This window comes from Liolophura sinensis, chromosome 8 (assembly GCF_032854445.1).
Source record: "Liolophura sinensis isolate JHLJ2023 chromosome 8, CUHK_Ljap_v2, whole genome shotgun sequence".
In the NCBI taxonomy this organism is placed as follows: Eukaryota; Metazoa; Mollusca; class Polyplacophora; order Chitonida; family Chitonidae; genus Liolophura; species Liolophura sinensis.
This window is the reverse complement of record NC_088302.1, coordinates 7,791,083-7,802,885: the sequence shown is the minus strand read 5'-3', so window position 1 is coordinate 7,802,885 and position 11,803 is coordinate 7,791,083. Positions and strand designations below refer to the sequence as shown.

General features: G+C 43.2%; 1 protein-coding gene across 1 annotated transcript; it reads left to right on the top strand.

Annotated features, from left to right (window-relative positions):
• The first annotated feature begins 4,481 nt into the window (after positions 1–4,481).
• LOC135472516 (G-protein coupled receptor 12-like) lies at positions 4,482–5,369 on the top strand. Its single transcript, XM_064752045.1, has one exon. The coding sequence runs from the start codon at positions 4,482–4,484 to the stop codon at positions 5,367–5,369; it is 888 nt and encodes a 295-aa protein (XP_064608115.1).
• The last annotated feature ends 6,434 nt before the right edge of the window (positions 5,370–11,803 follow it).

The window sequence follows — 11,803 nt, the reverse complement described above, 5'->3', positions numbered from 1 at the left end:
CGTGATGACCTGCCTTGTCCGATTTCTGTATATATGCCTCGGGTATTAACCTATAGCTGTGGTCATTATGTGGCCGAATTTTTAAACTGCCGGGGAGGTAATTTAACTATCCCATGTTATACCAGCGAAATATAGACCATATGTACACACTTGCAGGTGCGCGGAATCTGCATATGGAACCGATTACCATGCAACTGTTGACCATAAGTTATCCTCAAAAAAGTTTTTTTTTTTTAAATCAATGTTGAACGCCAAATATTCAAATATATCTGGTGAATCTGATTGTCAGGGGAGTGGGTGATCTGAGAGCCGGTGGACTGGTTTGTCTGAAGGCCAGTGGAATGCATGGTTGTTATTAATGCCTGCGGAACGGTTGCCAGTGGAATGGTTGCCTTTGGAATAGCTTATATATCTGAATGCCGGTGTACTGGTTGATCTGAGTGCTCGTGGAATGGTTGATATAAATACTGGGTGACTGGTTGACCTGAATTCCCGTAGAATAAATTCCGGTTGAATAGCTGACATCTGAAAATCGGTGTACTGGTTGATTGGAACGTCGTTGGACTGGTTAATCTGAAAGCTGGTGGAATGGGTGTCGATGCAATGGCCGACATCTTAAAGCCAGTGTTTTGGTTGATCTGAATGCTGGTGGACTGGTTGGTCTGAATATTGGTGGACTGGTTGATCTGTGTGTCGGTGTATTAGTTCATCTGAGTGCTGGTGGGCTGATTGATTTGACTACCGGATTAAAGGTTGCTCTAAATTCCGGTGTACTGGTTGATCTGAATGTTGGTGTACTGGTTGATCTGAATGCGGGTAGACTGGTTAATATGAATGATGGTGTACTAGTTGATCTGAATGTCAATGTACTGGTTGATCTGAATCTAAGTGTGCTGGTTTATGGAAATGTCAGTGCACTATTGATTGGAATGTTGGTATGCTGGTTGATCTGAATGTCGATATACTGGTTGATCTGAATGTCGGTGGGTTGGTTGATCTAAATGTAAGTGGAATGGTTGGTCTGAATGCTAGTGAACTGATTGATCTGATTGTCGGTGTTCTGGTTGATCGGAATATCAGTTGACCAGTTGATCAGAATGCTCCAATGGTTAAACTGAATGCCAGTTACCGGCCCCGCTAGCTCAGTTGGTAGAGCGTCCTTTTCGGGAGCGGTGGATACAGGGTAAATTCTGGGTTGGGAGCAGCAGTGTATCAGTATAATGGCAGCTTACTTGCCTCAGATAAGTCTTCTTAGTGAAACAGTTGGTAGAGCGTCCGCTTCAGGACCGGTAGATCCAGGATCAATCCTTGATCGAGTCACACCTAAGACTTTAAAAGAGGAAGTTGTAACTTCCTCGCTTGGCGTTCAGCATGAAGGGGATAGTGCAACGACTGGTTGACCCGTATCAGTATAATAACTCGGGCGGGGCGGCTTACTTGCCTTCGGTAAGTCGTCTCAGTGAAACAGCACTAAATAAAAGAGCGGTGGAAATCCGTCCTGCAACAAGGAGGCACATTATACGTACATGCACCCTAATGATTCCTTCGTCGTCATATGACTGAAAAATTGTTGAGTACGACGTTAACCCCCAAGCACTCACTCACTCACTCACTCTTAGTGAAACAGCATTAGAGCGGCAAAAATCCGTCCAGCAACAAAGAGGCACATTAAATGCACTCTTTGGACTCCTTCATCGTCATGTGACTGAAAAATGGTTAAGTACGATGTTAAACTCCAAGCACTCACTCACTAATGCTGTTTGATACGAATGTCGGTGTACGGGTTGATTTGAATGCCGTTGGGCTGGGAGCAAAATCTGGAATCCAAATACAATCTTCATTCCCACTTTAATTATAGCTTATCCTTGATTAAATCTTGAATTAGCCCAAAGAAACTGTTACAAACATAATGTATATGCTTTCCATTTCTTCTTGTTATATAATGCCATCAGGGCGTGCAGTTTGAGTGGATGAAACAGAAATACTGAACCACTGGCCTTGGGCAAGTTGCTTTAGCCTGTGTGACGTACATATAGGTCTAGGCAAGACAAATGGTCTTTCTCTGAAAACGTTCAACGACTGTAAACGGCGTCGACAGCTTATTGTCATCTAGGTCCGGTGAACAGAGTGAACGCGGTTAATCTGTGACCAGGGTTCAATGCCGGATTTCAGCATTTATCCATTAATGGTGATATATATTTCATATTTGCATTTTTTGTGTTGTAGGTGAAAATCTGTATGTGTTCGTTTTATTATTACCTTTGTAGCCTATTATCCAATGTTTCTTTTTCTTCTATGATTTCACACGTTACTATAGTGGATTCAATATCCATTAGTGGATTTAATGCATGTGGTCGGACACGCATGCCCCCCGGGTTCTGTGTGGAAAATGCATTTCACAGAAAAAGAAATCCTGACAATGCGTGAAGCCATATATACAAAGAGCATACCTAACCTTTTTCCGCATGGGTTAATGACGGCTACAAATTAAACCCTAAAGTGCTTGTTATAACTGGTCTGTGGAGCATTCTTGAAAAGAAAAGACACTTATCTTGAAAACTAATTATTTAGAAGAGTCATGAAAATCCCAGGTTACAATACGCTTCGTGCATACACATATGTACCTCCATGGTTTTGCACATTTAATTTCCATTTCCCGCGATTCCCATTGGTCTGTCGTTGATTTTCGTAACTTCTCTGATGTCCGACATTTCCGACATTTTGTGAGCAGGTTTATTTTGTATAACTTCTGATCAAGTCTGAAAACCAGGGGGAAAACCAAGTCTAAAAACCTGAATAGATTCATAGATTTTGCTCATTGAAACATTCCCTTGATTCTGATTGGTCCGTTAGTCAGGCTGTTTCTAAAGAAACAAGACTCATAACACATTGCATACATGTATGTGAGCCTTTACGGAAACTTCCAAAACGAGCAAGATCGGTGCATTTAACCTTCATACATATTCATTTATTCATTTTATTTATTTGATTAGTGTTTTACGCCGCACTCAAGAATACAACGGCGGCCAGCATTATGGTGGGAGGAAACCGGGCAGAGCCACAGGTTTCCGGCAGGCCTTCCCACGTACGGTCGGAGAGGGAGCCAGAATGAGCTGGACTTGAACTCACTTCTCATTGGTCATTGGTGTCCGTGCAACAACTGATTCAAATAATGTCCAATTTCTATAATTATTTTGTTTGCTGGTTTATTTTGTGCAAACACCAGTGGGATCCATGCCTAAGTTTTGCATATACTTTACGATTTCCTTGATTCTGATTGGCCGTTGCTTTCCATGAGTGTAACAACTAAATATTCTCCGATTTTCACACAGTTTTGTATGTAGATTAATTTTCTGTAACATCGGATCAAATCAGTTTAAAAAACGGGGCCCGCATTTATCAACTGTTTTACGATTTAAGTCATAAATTCAAATACAGCTACAAGTAAAATGTTTTGCCCTGAGTAGTTTAAGGTTTACACACTGATTCCTGACTGCAGAACAATGTACCAATTTGTATGAAACGAGTGGAAATGAATAAAGCCTCGGCAGTATTTAGTCCACCATCAGAATCCTGAGCTATGATGGTATACAGTATGACAGACCACAGCAGTGCGTATAAAACCAGAGTAGGTGGGAATAAAACGCTTTGTTGAGGATAGAATTTAAGCTTTTATCCTGAATAATCTACTAAAACAGCCAGCAAAAAAACGCAGGGAAATATTTACATCAAGATAGTCATATATCCGCCCGAGTGTTATCACCAAGCATGCATTATTTGGCCAGTTCACAAAGACCACGCAACGGACAACAGCTTGCAAAGCCTTGCGGGGAAATTTATTTAACCTATATGCATTTGGATCGCTCATTTTACTACTGAGTGGTGCCATTGGTCTTTACACGAGTGAGTTCGCACACATGACGACAACGACTTGACCGTGCACCAAATCTACATCTGGTCACCCGACCATACAGATCCTATCTCGCTGCTGTCCGCCTCATTGATGGACCATTGTCCAACGAATGGGTAGTTACGAAAGGCAATTCTAATCTTATTGGTTTAAACAACCACAGTGTCCGGATGCTGTTAAAAGCTCAGGTGGTCATCCGATAACCTATTAACCGTGTAATGGATGGGTAATTTCCCATTTCTGTTAAGTACAACGTAAAACTCTAAGCACACACACCGCCAAATAAAGCGGGCAGCGGTTTGCACACGTCATCTCACAGGGCCACATGCAGCGATCGCTATCGTCTCTCCCGTCATTTATAAAGCAAGCGCTACATTTCCTGGCGGAATTGTCGTTCGGGGTTTCGGCTGAGAGAGTTGTACATGCAGTACAACTGTATGAAATGAATCAAACCAATTCTTCGTCTCTAGCTCTGCAAGAAGAAACGGTCGCGACCTTCTTCAAAAGCGATGTTATTTTTGCGTTTTCAATTTTTAGGACTGTGATATGGTTTGGTTTGGGACTGCCCACCATGGTCATCAACTCGCTGATTCTGCGGGGCCTTGTGTTAGCCAAGGACCTACCACGTCCATGCCGAACCCTTCTCATGAACATGGCCTGCTGCGATTGTCTCTCGGCAATTTCCATGATAGTCAATGGTGTTTTGTTAATTCGGCCAGACAGCACATCCATCGGTCAGTGTACCGCGGGTATGGGAATTCAGGCCAGTTTAGCGTTCGTGTCCATTTTCCTCTCCACCTTGTTCCCGGTCAATGCTTACCTTTCTCAACTGATACCTTTCCAGTACCGAGGGGTGATGGGCCCGCTTAAGGTGGCCTTCGTCTCTTTCTTGGTTTGGACCGTGAGTGTTGTTTTGGTAAGCATCGCCGTCATGGGTCAGCCGTCATTGCCTCCATTCCAAGCCTGCGATCTACTGTTGGTGTACACTTCTGTGCCTCTGCGCGCTTTCTCGGGCATCTACCTAATCTGTATGGTCATCATGATGAGTGTTTTCTGGAAGCTCTACGCCTTAGCCCGCAGCCACATCTGTAAGATTGTAAGCGACACACACGCAGATCAGAAGTGCGCCATCAACTTATCACTTCAAGCTAAGGCCTTGAAGACTGTCAGTCTGATCGTAGCGTCATTTGTCATCATGTACACCCCGCTCGTCATCTACCTACTTATTGTGTCATTCACGGACCAGGAAGAATTGCTGACTGTGGGACACTTCCTGCTAAAATTGTCTCTCCTGACACTGTTCCTGGCTAAAAGTGTGATTAACCCAGTAGTGTACGCCTGGAAAATTCCATTCGTCAGAGAAGTCACTCACAAGTTACTGAGAACTGGCCACAGGACAGTCGTTGAGCAAACCGCCAGCTTCGTCACGGAGAAAACCACACAAGGTGGTCGACACTGAAATTAGATAAGCCTATGTTGACAATGTTTTTTTTATTACTGCTTAACATAAAAGGTCCAACCAAGAGTTATCCTAGTAACAATTAACACTTAAACCCCTAGCTGCAAATATATACCCGTAAATCTGAACCATATCATGCTTCTCATTGCTGCTCAGTTGAATTAGTCAACCAGTAGGATTACAAGGAGTAATCCGTGGAGTGATATTATACGAGACATGTCAGTCAGTATTTACATTTGATGATCCATTTTTTATTTTCTACGTTGAAAGAAAATTTAAGTGTATAGACTTATATGTGCCATAAAACAATTCTTACCAATAATATCAATATTATCCATCGTCTTGTAGATTGATTGACTTATTGGTCGAGGGTTTTTTTAAGGTCTTGGTCAAGAATTTTAGCTGATATGATAGTGGTCAAGTTTACAGGTGAAGGAAAATCCCCGACCTTCACCTGTAACCTGACAAACCTCTTGACACAAAGCCTAAAGCAAAACAACACGAACTGGGTTCTATCACACAACCTTTATCACAGGTGGGGGCCTGCGTGTCTCAGTTGGTTAGCGCGCTAGCGCAGCGTAATGACCCAGGAGCCTCCCACCAATGCGGTGGCTGTGAGTTCAAGTCCAGCTCATACCGGCTTCCTCTCCGGCCGTACGTGGGAAGGTCTTCCAGCAACCTGCGAATGGTCGTGGGTTTCCCCCAACTCTGCCCGGTTTCCTCCCGTCGACGTCGTAAGTGAAATATTCTTGAGTACGGCGTAAAACACCAATCAAACAAATAAATAAATAAATAAATCACAGGTCATCTTCTTTGCCAGCGATCGACGCCCTGCCTCTTGTAGAATGGCAGATATAAATATATAGGCCTGCACATTTATGACCTGGTCTAAAGAATCAGCTTCATTTGATTAAGTTACTGATGTCAAACATCCTCTGTACGAAACCTATAGCGCAGCATGAACCTTGCTGCTGGAAAATATGAAAAACTCTGGAGTGATTTGTAAATTTCCTTCCAGTCAAGTAGCTGTAAACATAAAATGTGGGAATATAACCACATCGAAAAGAGTGAAACAAACAAGACATTGAGGAATAGCCATTTGGCTTATTTATATTTTCAAGTTTAGCTTATTCGGCGAGATTAAACGTCTTTGTGGTTAACGTCGCCCCGGATAAGCATCACTGCAGAAGTTAAGACCACTACTTTTTGTAAATACATATTTATACACACTATGCCGTTATAATTTGGCAAAAACGGTATGAGGTATCCGATAATTACATACATGGATAAGGTGTTCTGAATACGAAAATGTCATTATCTTTTAAAATTCGCCATCTGCACATACATATATAAAAGTTGGCCGCACAGAAAAAACAAACAGCTTTAGCTATATGGATGACAAACTTAAAGACTGAAGGAGCCCCTAATGTAAATTGTGATACTTACGAACTGTTGTGACGATGGTAGACAGGTTACTAAAGTAACGTTGTATAAATATTGTATTCTAGTAAGGTTAACAAACAAGATGTGAGACACGAGGAGCTTCTAGACGGTGTCAGGGACTATATTTTCAATGTAAATCCATATTGGGGTATCAATGGCCGAGTGGTTAGCGCGCCAGCGCGGAGCAATGACACAGGATACTCTCTCTCTGTGAGTACCATTAACAATTATATTTCCACTGTAAATCACCATTTCCCTAATGTCTCACTGTATTGGATTTATTTGATTTGATTTGTAACGCATTAAAGAATATTTTTCTTATATCATAAATGTTCACAGTTAATCATTGTTCCCTTACTGTTCCCTACTCTATGACTGTAATATACTGCTATATACCAAGGGAATTAAATCATTAATTATTTGCTTACTCTCCGACTATAGCAATGCTATGTTCCCAGAGTCAGTCATTATTTCTTACTGTATGACTGTAGCGTTGAACATTATATTTCCATGGTAAATTGTTATTTCCTTACTGTCTGACAGTACCATTCAACATTATATTTTCACAGTAAGTCGTTTTTTCGTTACTGTCTGACAGTACCATTCAGCATTATACTTCCATAGTAAATCATTATTTCCTTACTGTCTGACAGTACCATTCAGCATTATACCTCCATAGTAAATCATTATTTCCTTACTGTCTGACAGTGCTATTCAGCATTACATTTCCACAGTAAATCATTATTTCTTTACGGTCTGACAGTATCATTCAGCATTATATTTCCACAGTAACTAGTTATTTCCTACTCTATGACTGTAACGGTGTTATATTCCCGGGTAAGTAACTGATTTTTTGCTTACTGTCTGGCTGTAAGATTGTTATATTCCAGGGTGAGTAACTGATTATTGCTTACTATCCGTTACATTGTTGCACTTCAGGGTAAGTAACTGATTATTTGCTTACTGTCCGTTACATTGTTGCATTTCTGATAATTTAAGTAACTGATTATTTGCTTGCTGTCTGACTGTAATATTGTTGAATTACAATAATCTGCGCTTTGTTTCAACGATGCAACTATATGTAAACTTGTATACTATAAGTGTTAAAGCAAAAGACAAGCGAAAGATTATGGATATCTGTATTATTCAAAAATAACGATGTGGTATGTGAAATCGGGGTCCTCGTGCACGTATGCGCAGGAATGAATCATCAGTCAATTTGCAACACCGTTTCATATTCAAAAGCAAAGCTGTATATGGATGGCTATATAACACACGGTTGCCTTCCTAATTGATCTCCCGGACTATAGCTCAATTCGGCAATTTTCTGCATATTTTATGTGCGGCAGAATTCCTTTGACCGAAACGGAACAAAATCCGACCCATTCACCAAAAACCACTCAGCCAAGAACTGCTCTGTGTAATAACCTTCAAATACCAGGAAATTGATCGTGTTTTTATTGTTTGTCACATAGGCTTGTTTGTTGTGGATTGTATAAACATCCTTATACTGTAAAATACGACAACTTTCCATAAACGCATAGTTGCTATATGTTGTATTTCTTGTAGTTTTCACATCTGATATAAGTCGAAGGTGTGTGCGAGACTCTCATGTATATATAAATATCTGCTGTTGGCAATCCATTTTGATATTCTCTAAACCTGCTTGTCATATGAATTTAGGTGATTTACAAAATATGATATACAGTGCACGAATTAATTTTCTCAACTGCTCCGACTCATAACATGTATATCGAGTAATGCACGCTGAATGGTATTTGCGTTGTCATTTTCACATCATGTCACAATATGAAATGTTCAGCACAGTGTGTAATATATAGCCTCTCGATCGATACATTAACCCGTTCTATTTCTGTTTCTTTATGAATGTAGTCCAACATTAGGTTTGGCCAAAAAAAAAAAAACAAAAAAAAAATTTGGCCATATCATTTTCTTTTGCTGTCAGTTGTTGACGGTTAAAAGCCTCACATGGCTTCAACTATGCTTGCGTAGGTAATTTAAAAAAAAAAGAACAATTAAAACGGTAGTGGTGTGGTTTCTTACTAATTTCACAAGTGTAGTTGTAGTTTGTGTTATATAGCAAATTGACTGATATACATGACATGTGTTATATAACGGCAATGTACCAGTTACCATAAATTATTTAATTTGAATCCATGATTTCTTAATATACATTTGTGTCTAAAAATTTGTCAAATGCCATTAAAATCACTGTACAAAATTATACTCGAATGTTTGATCTCTTAGTGTTTGATATTTATTCAGACTTAGTAACAACAACTATACTTGGTTTCAGATGTCAGTAGTAATATATACCCTGTATATATACCCTGTTGCTAATGCAAACAATAATTTTTTTTAGAGCACAGAAGAGATTTATACTAAAATAAGAGCTAGGCTTAACTGAGAGTGAGTTGGGAAGAATACCAAATGCCCATTTGTCGATCTGCACCACTATATCATTGTTTCTAGTCTAGTCGGCCTTTAATTCTTTACTTCAAACATCCACAGATTTGTGATGTTCATGTCTTCTAAGAGCATAAGGCTAACAGGAAATATAACACTTTTTGGCTTTTTTTCAGCTTTTTGTCAGGAACATGGCGATGGTCAGTGGTTCACACCACGGCCATTCCGGTTTCCTCCATTCATAAACTTGACTGCCGACATATAGACCTAATTGACAAAATGTTGGACACGACGTTGTGCCCCAATTCAGCAATCAAACCATACATGACCCAGGAGTCTCTCACCAATGCGGTCGCTCATGCTGGCTACCTCTCCGGTCAGTAGTATAGAATGTGACTTAGGTGTCGCTTTGGGGAGCCGTTTTTTGTGGTTTTGGGGAGTCGTTTTTTGTGGTGATGTGGTGGTGACGTCACACCTGCCAGCCCGAAGGGCTGGTAGGTGTGACGTCACCTCTCAGTTGTGGGTTTTTCCCTCACCGCGGGGCGTATGTGTGTATAGACGAGTGTGATATAGTATAACCGTATAACAGTATAGGGAAAAAAGAGAGAAAAAAAGAGGCAAAACGTCGGCTTGTAAAGTCGAGTGGGACAGCTCGAAAAGAGCTCCCGGGCGCCAAAACGGACCAATGGGTGAGCCGGATTTGCCCCCAAACTGCCCAATGGGGGACCCGCAAAACGGACCAATCAGCGTGCGAGAAGAGGTTACGTAAGAAAAAAACGAACCAATCAGCGTGTGGTGAATTTCCGCGTGGATAGGTAGTATAACCGTATAACAGTATAGGGAAAAAAGAGAGAAAAAAAGAGGCAAAACGTCGGCTTGTAAAGTCGAGTGAAACAGCTCGAAAAGAGCTCCCTGGCGCCAAAACGGACCAATGGGTGAGCCGGATTTGCCCCAAAACGGCCCAATGGGAGGCCCGCAAAACGGACCAATCAGCGCGCGAGAAGAGGTTACGTAAGAAAAAACGAACCAATCAGCGCGTGGTGAATTTCCGCGTGGATAGGATAAAAGCCGGTGAAGACAGCGACCGGCAGCCTCAGACGCACCTGACGCTCTACCGGCCTGACTGCCTGCCGACCTGCTTGCTGACGACCCGACCTACTGACCTGCCGAGAGACGAGAAGAGAAGAGAAGAGACTGCTACACGACCTACCTACCTGCCTGTACCTACCTACCTACCTGCCTACCTACCTACCTACCTGGCGAGATGAAACGCTCCACCACCGTGAACCCCCTGCATGCTGCCATCAGGATGAAACGCTCAGCGTCTGTACCTGCCCGGCTATCCACCATAGCCGAACAACAACAACCTCCCGAGAAGAAGAGGAAGGTATGCCTGCCCTTACCCAGCGAGGTTCTCGCCAAATTACAGCTGGCCTCCTGGCTGTGGGTGGGGGTGTGTAGAGACGAGACGATTGAGATTTGCCAATCACCGACAGACCCGAACGCTCCACCCAAACGCGTCAGGCTTGACGGGGTGGGGTGGACTCGGCTCAAGACCCTGGCTGCTGATCTACCTGAGGTCGGTTTACCTGTGCGGGAGCCACTCTCCAACGGGTACTTTCTGTCCACGCTGAGGAACTCGGAGGGTGCCCTGTACGTTCATGTGAAGAAATGGCGACCCTACCAGCCGAACGGTCGACTCTACCCGACGAGTGAGGGTATCACGCTCAAGTACTGGACTTACTGGCAAAAACTAGTCCAGGCCATCCCCGACATCGACGCCTTGGTGCTGATGGTGATCGAGGCTGGCGATAACGACGACATCCAAGAGCCCCAAGACCCCCAAGAGCCCCAAGAGCCGGGGATGGAGATGATGGAAACAGAGGAGGGGAAGACTGAAGAGACTGGAGAGACTGGAGAAACTGGAGGGACTGGAGGTGAGGTGAATGCTGCTATGAGTGCTGCTTTAACCGCTGCTGTGACGGCTGCTGTGACGACTGCTGATGAGGAGACTGCTACTGCAACCCCCACCATCCCCGACATCCCAGTGGAAAAGGTGGAAAAGGCGGACCCGTTAAACCCTGAGCTTGAGACGGCGCTAACAGCCTTGCTGTGGCAAGCTTACGATGTAGCTCTCCAACCCCACCTCCGCAAGTTACAGCGCGATGTGTACGGTCGACAATCCACCAACACCGCGAGTGATCCATCTCCTCCCCGGCCTCCCTTGCTGGAGAACCGAGAGCTGACCCTGAGTATCGCGGACGAGGCCCGTATGCGTTACCTGAAAGAGGGACCTGTGTTGGTCAAGTTCATGCGCCAGGCTCGTAAGGCAGCCTCCCTCCCGTGGGCTGTGGAGAAGAGTGTGAAAGACCAACTGCGGCAGTTTTTAAATGAGACACCGATCAACAAATCGAACCCAGCATTCGCCCAGATGTACGTGGAGTATTTGACGACAGCCAACAACCTCTCAGCACCTGACGAGCAGCCTACAATCCGGCCTAACAACCAAGCCAACCAGCCTACCCAGGCTACCCAGACCACCCAGGCTACGATGACCGAGTGAG

Coding starts and splice junctions, on each gene's coding strand:
- LOC135472516 (XM_064752045.1), top strand. CDS start 4,482: ATGGTCATCAACTCGCTGATTCTGCGGGGCCTTGTGTTAGCCAAGGAC.